The sequence below is a fragment of the Pistacia vera genome, unplaced genomic scaffold (assembly GCF_008641045.1).
Source record: "Pistacia vera cultivar Batoury unplaced genomic scaffold, PisVer_v2 Contig150, whole genome shotgun sequence".
Lineage (NCBI taxonomy): Eukaryota > Viridiplantae > Streptophyta > Magnoliopsida > Sapindales > Anacardiaceae > Pistacia > Pistacia vera.
Window position 1 is genome coordinate 587,493 of NW_022195577.1, and position 12,838 is coordinate 600,330.

The 12,838-nt window shown below is 37.9% G+C and overlaps 1 protein-coding gene across 2 annotated transcripts; it reads left to right on the forward strand.

The window, feature by feature from the left end:
* Positions 1–1,094: 1,094 nt before the first annotated feature.
* LOC116124159 (E3 ubiquitin-protein ligase UPL3-like) lies at positions 1,095–11,823 on the forward strand. Of its 2 annotated transcripts, XM_031409875.1 has the most exons (19): positions 1,098–1,242; positions 1,339–2,305; positions 2,595–2,705; positions 2,819–2,935; positions 3,030–3,200; positions 3,278–3,439; positions 4,448–4,696; positions 4,781–4,902; positions 4,986–6,411; positions 6,849–6,944; positions 7,945–9,504; positions 9,620–9,844; positions 9,924–10,028; positions 10,381–10,461; positions 10,562–10,630; positions 10,723–10,851; positions 10,981–11,103; positions 11,205–11,436; positions 11,571–11,823. In XM_031409875.1, the coding sequence occupies exons 2-18, from the start codon at positions 1,424–1,426 to the stop codon at positions 11,268–11,270; spliced, it is 5,694 nt and encodes a 1,897-aa protein (XP_031265735.1). In that variant the 5' UTR covers positions 1,098–1,242; positions 1,339–1,423; the 3' UTR covers positions 11,271–11,436; positions 11,571–11,823. The 2 variants fall into 2 exon arrangements, with proteins under 2 accessions (XP_031265734.1, XP_031265735.1); XM_031409874.1 differs by having other exon boundaries at positions 1,095–2,305.
* Positions 11,824–12,838: the final 1,015 nt, after the last annotated feature.

Below are 12,838 nucleotides of genomic sequence, written 5' to 3' on the forward strand. Positions count from 1 at the left end.
AGTCCAGACACTTCCAACAGCCCAATTGTCAAAAAAAAAAAAAAAAAAAAAAATTACTTCCTTCTTTCTTATGGTATGATACAAGAAGTCCAATGAGAAATATATTCTGAGAACAGCAATATCCAGTCTGCTAATGAAATGGATTGGGCCTTTCGCTAACAAAAAATACATCCACATTTGCACGCCCCTTCCTTCCATGGACTTTCTCAAACACGTGAAATATAACATTTCCTCTTCTTCTGCTTCACCAATTCCAAAACTAAACCAACCAAACTCCAATTTTCCCTTCTAAGTACAATTTATTTTATTTCCTTCTTATAATTAAGGCCTGTTTATTTCAATATTATATCTCCATCCTATTTTATTATTATATCCTAAAAACAAAAAAATGCAGACTTCATTTGGTTCTTTATTTAATGATTTATAGAATATTATTTTGAAAAAAAAAAAGTAAAATTAAATTATCTTTACAAGAAAAATAATTATTAATATTTCGTGAGATGAATAAAGTAGAATAAAATTTTGAGAATATTGAACGTATAAATCATTAAATAATGAATTAGTGCTAAAATCCTTTTTTTGTTTTCTCCCTTCTATTTGATTTGTTCAACTCAATTGATTGTGACTCCCAACTTTATAAATTAGTGCTAAAATTCAACCACCCAATTTTATATTTATTAATATTTCATTAAAGCATATTATTATCTCTATTATATTCTTCTATTTATGCTATGTGCTTTTGTAAAGTGGAGAATTATGCTTACAAATATTTTATTACGAGTTATATTTCATTAATCTCCTTTATGATTCATTGCTTTAAAACAATCCAATGAACTTGAAATATTAAAATTAAAACGGACCATAAAATATAATTTTAAACCAAAGTTTATTTTAAAAACGTGCAGGAAATTAAAATAATTTTAAAGTAAAATTAAGTAGAGAATTAGCAAGCACAGGGAGAGAGAGAGAGAGAGGCACAAGTACCAAACTGAGCAGTACTCACCGCCATGCAAGCTCACCATATTTTCTAATGTTCCTCTCTCTCTCTCTCTCTTTTTATTATTTGATATTTCATCATCACAATTTCTTATAAATATCAAAATTCATTCGCTTTCACCTCTTTACTCTATTATATACCCTTCCCCGCCCCTCACTCTCTAGGGTTTCTCTCTATTCTCTTCTCTTTCTCTCTTTTGCACAAAATTCTCACTTCAATCCCATCATTTCTTCAATCCACCATTCGTAATTCCCTGATCCTTCACTCAATTTCGCCGATTTCTAGACTTCTTTTTTGGTCTGTCTGAATCTAGGGTTTTGATCTGGTGCGGTGAGATGCAGGTGGGAATCGGATCGGGAACCGTCTGATCGCTTCGCTCGTGGTTTCGAGCGAGCGAAGCCGTTCCGATTTTGGAGTGGTTTTTGTATGGAAACTCGGAGCCGGAAGCGGGCGGAGGCCTCCTCAACTGCCCCTTCGATTTCGTCATCTTCTTCTGGGCCTACCACTCGTTCTCACGCCAATAAACGACCTCGTGTAGCTCCCACTACCTCGACGACGACGACAACAACAACCGCCCCTGCCTCATCGTCTTCTGCCACCACGCGCTCACGTCACTCACGCGCTCTCCCCATGGACCCCACCTCTGAATCCTCCGGTTCTCGCCACACTCGCCGCGCCAAAATCTCCTCATCCAACGCCGACAATTCCGCCGACAAAGGTAAAGAAAAAGAACACAATAATAATAACAGCAATAACAATAATAACAATTCGGATTTGGCCAACACGGGTCGGGCACTTGGTTTGAATATGGATACGGGTATGGACGACGATGACAATGACAGCGAGGGTGGAGTTGGAATTTTGCATCAAAATCTGACCTCAGCTAGCAGTGCCTTGCAAGGACTGTTGAGGAAGCTCGGAGCTGGATTGGATGATCTTTTGCCGTCATCAGCCATGGGGTCGGCGTCGTCATCCCATCAGAGCGGTAGATTGAAGAAGATTTTATCGGGGCTGAGGGCGGACGGCGAGGAGGGGAAGCAAGTGGAAGCGTTAACGCAACTTTGCGAGATGTTGTCTATTGGAACGGAGGAGAGTTTGAGTACTTTCTCAGTGGATTCATTTGTGCCGGTGCTGGTTGGGTTGCTGAATCATGAGAGTAATCCTGATATTATGTTGCTTGCGGCTAGGGCTCTTACACATTTGTGTGATGTATTGCCATCTTCTTGTGCCGCTGTCGTGCATTATGGGGCGGTTACGTGTTTCGTAGCTCGGTTGCTAACAATTGAGTACATGGACTTGGCTGAACAGGTTAGTTTATTATATTGTTATATTGCCGGCCTAGATAATGGACTGCTTTTGTTGGTTTAGTTATCCCTATTGCTATACATTTTCATGTAATTCAATGAGTAGAAAATAAGCGAATTTTTGGAATTCTAACAAATGTTGACTATGCAACGGTGTTGTTTTGCTTGTAGCATGTGGAGTTGTGTTATTATTGTAGTTGGGATTCTTGTATTTTCTTCCACATTGAAGTTTTTAAGCATTTGTTTGATTATTGGGTTTTGATATTTATTGATGGTGGTTGTTGTATATGTAGTCTCTGCAAGCTTTAAAGAAGATATCGCAGGAGCACCCAACTGCCTGTTTGAGAGCAGGTGCTCTAATGGCGGTTCTTTCGTACCTGGATTTCTTCTCCACAGGAGTTCAGGTAACTAATTTAATTTGATTTTGATCTTTAAATTGTTGATGGAGAAGGATTCTATTCTGCTCTCCTCGATACCTACAGTTGAGTTTTTTTTTTAATTTAATGTTATGTTTCAGAGGGTAGCATTGTCCACTGCTGCAAATATGTGCAAGAAACTCCCTTCTGATGCTGCTGACTTTGTGATGGAAGCTGTTCCCCTGTTGACAAACCTTCTTCAGTACCATGATTCAAAGGTAAAGCCATCGGTTTATGGTTTCATTAGAGCAGCATATTCCCATTCAATTCAGTTACCTTATATTCATCATTTCTGATTTGTTGTGTTTTTAGGTGTTGGAACATGCTTCTGTTTGTTTAACTCGAATTGCTGAAGCATTCGCGTCATCTCCGGACAAGTTAGATGAACTATGTAATCATGGACTGGTTACACAAGCTGCCTCTCTCATTTCAACCAGTAATTCTGGAGGTGGGCAGGCATCTCTTAGCACACCGACCTATACGGTAAATTTGAATTCTGCTGTCATATCTTGATTCTTTTTAATATATTGAAGTAGTGATTCTAATTTTTAGGAATGCAGGGTTTAATCCGATTGCTGTCCACTTGTGCTAGTGGATCGCCTCTTTGTGCCAAAACTTTGCTCCTCCTTGGGATCAGTGGAATTCTGAAAGATATACTATCAGGGTCTGGTGTTTCTGCTAATACATCTGTTCCACCCGCTTTGAGTAGACCATCAGATCAGGTAGTTACTGTTTCTTTGACCATTTCTGGTCTATGTGAACAATGTAGCACGTTTTTTCTGTCTTGGTAGATGCAACTATTTCTAGTTTCTGGGTTTTTAGTTTGTTCTGAATATATTCCATGTGATTCTCCAGAAAGTTGAAAGAAGTTATAGTAAAATGTTATTTTCTGCATGTGTATTTGATTTATATGGTCCAAATATTTTTTCCTGCTAGTTTATTGTTAATTTTTCAACATGTTTGGTTCCTAGGAAACCCAAATTACGGACTTCTTCTATATTTTACTTAACTACAAGTATGTAGCTGCATGATATATAACTTGTGGATCTCACGGGAGCAAGGTCTCATTTACTATGTAATTCTGTGAGCCTTGGTTGAGATTCTTTTTCTTGGTACTTATGAAAAATATCAGTTGATTTCTTGTTTAATCGGGCTGTAAATAGATAACTAGGTTTGAATTTGTTTTGTGGCTTGAAAATAAGAAATGGATTTTCTTGTTTATAGTTTTCAAGATGAGTAATAAATTCATCTTTAAAACACAATTAGGTTATGGTTTTCATGGTAACTGGTGTTTAATATAGTCAAGAATTTGAAGAGCATTACTATTATTTTCAATATGTGCAATAGCATGCACTAAAATGTTCAGGGGATGCAACCCTCATACACAGGATGTCCGTAGAAAAAAAAAATGCTCCCACTTTTCTAACTCTTTTATATACGTAAAAAGAGGAAAGGAGGGAAGAAGCATTACATTCAGAGATCACACTGGTATAGATCTCTAAAACCTGATCTATATGATGTTCAGGTTTTACTTCACTCCAAAAGCCTTTGCTTTCTTTGAAAGACACTCAAACATGTGCAGTGGCCATGCTTTTCAATTTTATTCCTTTGCCACCAAACCCTCATATGCATTATTGGGGGCACCTGAGAGACCTTATAGTAAATCCCCATGGCATGCTTTTCTTTTCACTTGCACATTTAATAAGTTGAACTTCTATTTTACTGTGTAGATTTTCGAGATAGTCAACCTGGCAAATGAGCTCCTCCCCCCGTTGCCACCAGGAACTATTACCCTCCCAGCCAGCTCCAATATATTTATGAAAGGTCCTGTGGTGAGGAAGTCTCCCGCCAGTAGTTCTGGGAAACAGGATGATACAAATGTAAGTGCTCCTGAGGTTTCTGCTCGAGAGAAATTACTAAATGATCAGCCTGAACTTCTGCAGCAGTTCGGAATGGATCTTCTTCCTGTTCTAATACAGGTAGTTTTTCTGTGGGAATGGCTTTATATGTCTTTTACTTGTTTTAGTTTGTATATTTTTCACCCGTGTTTACATGTTGAGCAGATCTATGGTTCCAGTGTTAACAGTCCGGTTCGCCACAAATGTCTTTCTGTTATTGGGAAATTGATGTTCTTCAGCAGTGCGGAGATGATTCAGTCTCTGTTAAGTGTGACAAACGTATCAAGGTATGCACTGTTCATTTCAATACAATTGGTTGAGACGCTCACTTGAGGAGGACTCTTATCTATTTAATTGTTTGAACCTATAGCTTTTTAGCTGGTGTTTTGGCATGGAAAGATCCACATGTCTTGGTTCCTGCCCTCCAAATTGCTGAGATTCTTATGGAAAAGCTTCCTGGTACATTCTCCAAGATGTTTGTCAGAGAAGGTGTGGTTCATGCTGTAGATCAACTTATTTTAGTTGGTAATCCAAATACTGTTCCTGCCCAAGCATCTCCTGGTGATAAGGACAATGATTCTGTATCTGGTACATCATCACGTTCTAGGCGTTATAGACGACGCGGTGGTAACTCAAATCCTGAAGGAAATTATTCAGAAGAATCAAAGAATACTGTCTCACTAAATGTTGGTTCACCCCCAAGTTCAGTAGAAATTCCGACGGTGAATTCTAATCTCCGAACTGCAGTCAGTGCAAGTGCTAAAGCATTCAAGGACAAGTACTTTCCTGCAGATCCTGGTGCTGCTGAAGCTGGAGTTACAGATCATCTTTTACATCTGAAGAATCTTTGTTTGAAGTTGAATGTTGGTGTTGATGACCAAAGGACTAAAGCAAAGGGAAAATCTAAAGCATCTGGGTCCCGCATAGCTGATATATCTGCGAGTAAGGAAGAGTTTTTGATTGGGGTGATATCTGAGATGTTAACTGAACTGAGCAAAGGGGACGGTGTATCCACTTTTGAGTTTATTGGCAGTGGTGTTGTTGCAGCTTTGTTGAATTATTTTTCTTGTGGTTATTTCTCTAAGGAAAGAATTTCAGAAGCCAATTTGCTCAAGCTTCGCCAACAAGCTCTTAAAAGATTTAAGTCATTTCTTTCTGTTTCACTCCCATCTAGTGTGGATGCGGGAAGTGTGGCTCCTTTGACTGTCTTAGTTCAGAAGCTCCAAAACGCTTTGTCCTCACTAGAGCGTTTTCCTGTTGTGCTGAGCCATTCATCTAGGTCATCTGGTGGAAGTGCTCGTCTCTCTTCTGGACTGAGTGCATTATCTCAGCCTTTTAAGTTGCGCCTCTGTCGAGCTCAAGGAGAAAAATCTCTCCGTGATTATTCTTCTAATGTTGTACTGATTGATCCATTAGCAAGTTTAGCAGCTGTTGAAGAATTTCTTTGGCCTCGAGTTCAGCGAGGTGAATCTGGCCAAAAGCCTACGGCATCTGTAGGGAATTCAGAGTCTGGGACCACACCTACTGGAGCTGGTGCTTCGTCCCCTTCTACCTCAGCTCCTGCAGCTCGTCGTCATTCTTCAAGATCCAGATTATCTGTTAATATCGGAGATGCTGCTAAAAAAGAACCTTCCCAAGAGAAGGGCTCAAGCTCATCAAAGGGGAAGGGTAAAGCTGTTTTGAAGTCTGCTCAGGAGGAGGCAAGAGGACCTCAAACAAGAAATGCTGCTCGCAGAAGAGCGGCTCTAGACAAAGATGCACAATTGAAGCAAGTGAATGCAGATACAAGTTCTGAGGTAAGCTGTATACTCCAGTGTTTGTGGTTTGATTCTCATAATCCAAACCATCAAAATAATAATAGTTGTGATTTTCACTCCTAGTGTCAGGGGCTAGTTTGTAAAGGTGACTTATAATGTGTGTTTTCATTTCATTATAGCAGTAAAAAAATTGTGGTGATTTTTTTTTTTTTTTTTTTTTTTGTGTTATCACATAAGAAGGTGCTAAAAAGCTTTATGTTTCTTTTCCTTTAGTATATTAATTCATAAAATGCTTGTGAAAATTCTGTGATCCTTGAGTGTAAGTATGAGTTATTTTTGTTATTGAACCCCTGTTACTTTTGTTAATGGACTTCCATTTTAATTGGGCAATAAATATTATATATACAACTATTGTCTCAATATTCTCAGCTGCTTTTTGATTTCACCAATCTTACTAATAACTTTTTATTTTCTAGGATGAGGAATTGGATATATCTCCAGTGGAGATTGATGATGCATTGGTGATTGAAGATGAGGATATCTCTGATGATGATGATGACGATCATGAAGATGTAAGCTAATTTGATTTCATTAATCCCTTCATTTCTTGAAACAGTAGACTGCAAATTTCTTTTTCCTTCTGCTTAGTGATTCTTGTTTTATTATAAATAAAGTGTTTGAATTTCTTGATATAATCAGAGGACTGACCTATAAAGGAATAGATGGAGTAGGTAAAAAGTTATTAAACCTGCAATGATATTGGCAAAGCAAAGCAGATCCATATTTGTGGGTGAACTTTCTGCCTATTTTTGAATTAATTCTTAGAAGGGGTTTGATTATACATTTGTAGTGGGAAAAATGAGGATAATGAGCAAATGCTTTTGGATGGTCAGTTTGGACTTATCCAAAAGTGGCTGCAGGATCAAGGCCTGTGAGAGCTTTTGGAAGAAGTTACCCAAATGATGATTTACAAGCATATTGCTCGAACTTTCTGAAAATAATGAAACTAAAGGGGAATAGAATTTGATAGTAATTGAAATGAAAGTAGTATGTCATGGGTTTGTCTGGATGTATTTTCACATTCGTATGAGTATATGATTTTTCAAGTTCTGTAGGGAATCTTGCGGTGCCCCCTCCTAGTAATGTTAATAATTCTACTTTTATTGTCAAAAGGTATATGCTGACACAATATGATTTGTCACAAAGTTGATATTGGCTGGACAATTTTATTGGTTTCTGATCTTGCTTTTAATATGAGGTAAAGATAGAGAGGAGAAACCGTTATACACTTTTTCACTCTAGTTATTCCCTCTAGAGGAAAGGATTGGAATGTATTATCTATTTGGATAATGATATCTTGGCTGTTTGTTGCGTTAGTAGTTGTGTTCTGCAGTTTTTGATTATTGTTGGTAACATGTTTCCAATTTTTACAAAAAATAAAAGATGGACTGTTGCTTATCAGGAAAAAGGAGATGCATTATTGCCTTTTCAATTTAGTGGTAAAACTACAATTGTTTTCATTTTTGATTTCATGACCATAATTTTCCTATTGGGGACATTGCTTTCTTTCAGGTGCTGAAAGATGATTCTCTTCCTCTTTGCATGCCTGATAAAGTACATGACGTAAAATTGGGTGATTTGGCTGAGGATAGTGCCATTGCTTCAGCAGCTAGTGATAGTCAGACTAACCCAGCTTCTGGATCTAGTAGTAGAGCTGCTACAATCAGGGGTTCTGATTCTGCTGACTTTAGGAGTGGCAATTCTTACGGTTCAAGGGGTGCAATGTCGTTTGCTGCTGCTGCTATGGCTGGGCTTGGTTCTGCTAATGGCAGAGGTGTAAGGGGAGGCAGAGATCGACATGGACGTCCTCTGTTTGGCAGTTCCAATGAGCCTCCAAAGTTGATATTCACTGCTGGTGGTAAACAGCTTAACAGGCATTTGACTATTTATCAGGCCATTCAACGTCAGCTTGTTCTGGATGAGGATGATGATGAGAGGTATGGTGGCAGTGACTTCATATCAAGTGATGGAAGCAGACTGTGGAGTGATATTTACACTATGACATACCAGAGAGCAGACAGCCAAGCTGATAGGATGTCCATTGGAGGATCAAGTTCTACCGGTCCATCAAAATCTACAAAATCTGGTTCTGCTTCCAATTCCAACTCTGATGCCCAATCCCATCGTATGTCACTTTTAGACAGCATCTTGCAAGGGGAACTTCCTTGTGATTTGGAGAAATCTAATCCTACATATAATATACTGGCATTGTTGCGTGTACTAGAGGGTTTGAACCAGCTTGCACCTCGTTTGAGAGCCCAGATGGTTTCTGATAGTTATGCTGAGGGGAAAATATCGAGTCTAGATGAACAGAGTGCAACTGGTGCTAGGGTACCTTCAGAGGATTTTGTAAACAGTAAACTCACTCCTAAATTAGCTCGACAAATTCAAGACGCCCTTGCTTTGTGCAGTGGTAGTCTTCCCTCGTGGTGTTATCAGTTGACAAAAGCATGCCCGTTCTTGTTTCCGTTTGAGATCCGGCGTCAGTACTTCTATTCAACTGCTTTTGGGTTATCTCGTGCTTTATATCGTCTTCAGCAGCAGCAGGGTGCTGATGGTCATGGATCAGTAAATGAAAGAGAGGTGAGAGTTGGGAGATTAGAACGCCAGAAAGTTCGTGTCTCTCGGAATCGTATTTTGGATTCTGCTGCAAAAGTAATGGAGATGTATTCGAGCCAAAAGGCTGTCCTTGAAGTAGAATATTTTGGGGAAGTTGGCACAGGTTTGGGTCCCACCCTTGAGTTTTATACACTTCTAAGTCGTGATCTCCAGAAAGTTGGACTTGGAATGTGGAGGTCAAATTCTTCATCAGAGAAACCATCTATGGAAATTGATGGGGGGGAAGACAAAAATGGCAAATCCAATAATGTAACAGGAGATCTAGTTCAAGCTCCACTAGGGTTGTTCCCTCGACCTTGGCCTCCAAATGTTGATACTTCTGAAGGTAGCCAGTTTTCTAAAGTCATTGAGTACTTCCGGTTGGTTGGGCGTGTGACGGCTAAAGCTCTTCAAGATGGGAGGCTTTTAGATCTGCCATTGTCAACAGCATTTTATAAACTTGTGCTTGGTCAAGTAAGTTGTTGTGAACTGATTGAGTGTGCGATTATGTTGACTTCTCTCAGTGATAAGCTATATTCATAGGTTTCTTTCTGATGATATTCTGATGATAAACTCTAATCCATTGCAGGACCTTGATTTGCATGATATTCTTTCTTTTGATTCTGAGTTTGGGAAGATTTTGCAAGAGTTGCATGTCATTGTTTGTCGGAAACAATATTTAGAATCAGCAAGTTGTGATAATCGTGATGCAATTTCTGACTTACGATTCCGTGGGACCCCAATTGAGGATCTCTACTTGGATTTTACTGTTCCTGGGTATCCAGACTACATTTTGAAACCAGTTGATGAAAACGTACTGTATCTTTATTTTTGCGTGCCATTTTTGTCATTTAGTTCTGTATATGTTTCTGACGTTTGCTAAATTACTTTAGGTTGACATCAATAACTTAGAGGAGTACATATCCCTCGTAGTTGATGCAACTGTGAAGACTGGAATTATGCGGCAAATGGAAGCATTTAGAGCAGGCTTCAATCAGGTCTCTCCTTAATTTCTTATGTTTTTTGTAATCATGTTAACAGCTGCTGATTTGATGTTACCTTGAAACTTCCTATTATTTCATTTTACTTAACGGGACATTTTTGCTTGATGTACTTCTAACTACTACCACCTGCATTGTTTTATTTTTCAAATCTTTTAGTCTTGGTATGGATATGTGCCAATATTGTAATTTATTTTACTCGATTGATTTATCTTTTCAAAAACACAGTATCAAATTGTTGTTAGTATTAAGTGAGGATTTGCCTCCCTGTTTATTGAAATGGTATACTTGTCTTGTTTTGCTGTACACCAGCTTCAGAATTTACTGACCTGCTGCATGAAATAAGCAGGTTTTTGACATCTCATCACTGCAAATATTTACGCCTCATGAGTTGGACCATCTGCTTTGTGGCCGTAGAGAGTTGTGGGAGGTACTTATTATAAATTATGCCGCTGCTGCAAATTACACTAACTTAGTGGAACTGCACTATGTAAAGATTATGGTTATAAACCGACTTTAAATTTGTGCAGGCTGATACGCTTGTTGAGCATATAAAATTCGATCATGGGTACACTGCCAAGAGCACTGCAATTGTTAACGTATGCTCCTTTTCTATGTTTAATATTTTGTTCATTGAGACAATGATTCATTTTTAGTTAACAATATGGTGTTTTGTTTTTGATGTCTTCAGTTACTAGAGATCATGGGGGAGTTCACACCGGATCAGCAGCGGGCCTTCTGTCAGTTTGTTACTGGTGCACCTAGGCTTCCACCAGGTGGCCTGGCGGTGCTTAATCCAAAGCTGACAATAGTGAGAAAGGTAGCACTATGATTTTTTATTTTTACAGTCACATCTCGTTTTAGAAGTTCAAAAATACATAATGTCTTATTCAATCATTTGGCCCCCACGTGGTATTGAATATGTGCTTTCTTGCATGTTTCGGTGCAGCATTCGTCAACTGCAAGTAATGCAGTGACTAATGGAACTGGGGCATTGGAATCAGCAGATGAGGATTTGCCAAGTGTGATGACATGTGCTAATTACCTGAAGCTTCCTCCGTACTCTACCAAGGTACAGCATTTGGCAAATGAATAAAACAGTTAATTATATATCTGATGTCAAGCTTATTCAGCTACTAATGAAACATCCTTAATTGCTTTTCTTCTGAACAGGAAATTATGTACAAGAAACTGCTATATGCAATCAGTGAAGGGCAGGGATCTTTTGATTTATCATGAGTTGTTGAAACTAACCAATCGAGCTTTTGTATATTATAAACATCAGAACAATGTCAGGGTCAATTTTCTTCCCTGGGGATTATTCATCTTCAAAAGTAGAAATCCTATTTGGTCAAATAATGGCTTCTTTTCACTGCCCTTATAATATGTTTGCATCATTGACAAGGTTAGTTTTCATTTTTTTTCCTCCTGTTGAGGTTTTGCTGTCATAGGTCACAGCTTGCTGGGGTGTGTGGGTTTCATATTTTATATAGTTGATTATTAATAGATAGATATATTTATTGGTTCTTATGTGTTCAGGTGAGACCTCAGGCTGCCACATTGTGAGGGGAGCTTTGAAGAGGGAGGAATCCTCAGTTGTAGAGCCCTTGTTTTTTTTGCTGCTAGGCTTATTGTACATAAATAGGAAATTAGAATTCATTTTTCCTATTCGACAACTTAATTGGGTGGTAGAATATATATACATGTATGGGATCAATTGAAAGGGAAAAATAAATGATTGAAATGTTGTTATTCCTTGTTTAAGTTGATATTCTTTTTTTATTTCATTTTATATCTTGTATAGTATATTGTATGCGTCATCTGTGTTGAATGTTTTTGCTCCGTAATTGTATATATTGTAGAATGATTTCGGTTGTAGGTGAACTTGGTAAGTAGAGTAAAATGCTAGGATTGGAATTGCATATTTCACATGTTGATAAGCTGTTATTATGGCTTAATTTGCATTTGGAGCTAAGAAAATTGAAGATTGAGATGTGTTTTGTTGGATAAAGGTCGGCTAACAATCCAATTTTACAAATTTTTTTTTTATAGTTTCGGTGTGATAGTTCGTAAATGGGTAGATGAGACCCATAGCGAGTAGGTGGGATCTATTTACAAACAGTTGTGAGAGAAAGTTTGTAAAATTGAGTTGTTAGTGGGTAGATGAGACCCATAGTAAGTAGGTGAGATCTATTTACGAGCAGTTGTGAGAGAGTTTGTAAAATTGAGTTGTTAGTGTAGAAATACGCAGAGTGAGCTGAGAAAACCTATTTTCATTTGATAAACAATGAACAGTCATTTTTTTAAATTTGAGAAACACTACGTAAATAGCCATGAGTTTAAATTGAAATCGGAAGCCAAATTCATCTCTACACTCAACTTTTGTAAAGAATTTGTTTTTTTTTTCGGTTAGAGATTATCCAAACTTTAATTCCTTCCTCAATAACTGCAAAACCCATACCTTAATTCAAGCTCGTGTAAAGATTAAATGTTATTTAATCTTTGTTTTGGTTGTGAATTGAAATGTTCATTTATAACTTATATCCATGCGTTTCATATTCGACTGGAGTTTGCTTCCACAAATATAGCCATCCCTATCCCCTCATGTCAATCCTACGAGCCTCTTTTCCATTAAATAAAGTTATACTTCAATAATTAGAATTCGAAGTTGGATCAAGATCCCAAACTTTATATAAGTGTCTTTTTATTCTAATTTTAATGACATGTTTATTTTTACAATTCATAATTTCTGAGTCCTAGAAAATAAATGTGAGTTTTGAGTTTATTGGGCAACAATACAATAAAGA

Excerpts from the sequence above, each read along its gene's own strand:
- LOC116124159 (XM_031409874.1), top strand. The coding sequence starts at position 1,424 with ATGGAAACTCGGAGCCGGAAGCGGGCGGAGGCCTCCTCAACTGCCCCT. Across the intron at positions 4,903-4,985 it reads AGTGTGACAAACGTATCAAG|CTTTTTAGCTGGTGTTTTGG; the intron begins GTATGCACTGTT and ends TTGAACCTATAG. Across the intron at positions 10,462-10,561 it reads GCCGTAGAGAGTTGTGGGAG|GCTGATACGCTTGTTGAGCA; the intron begins GTACTTATTATA and ends AAATTTGTGCAG.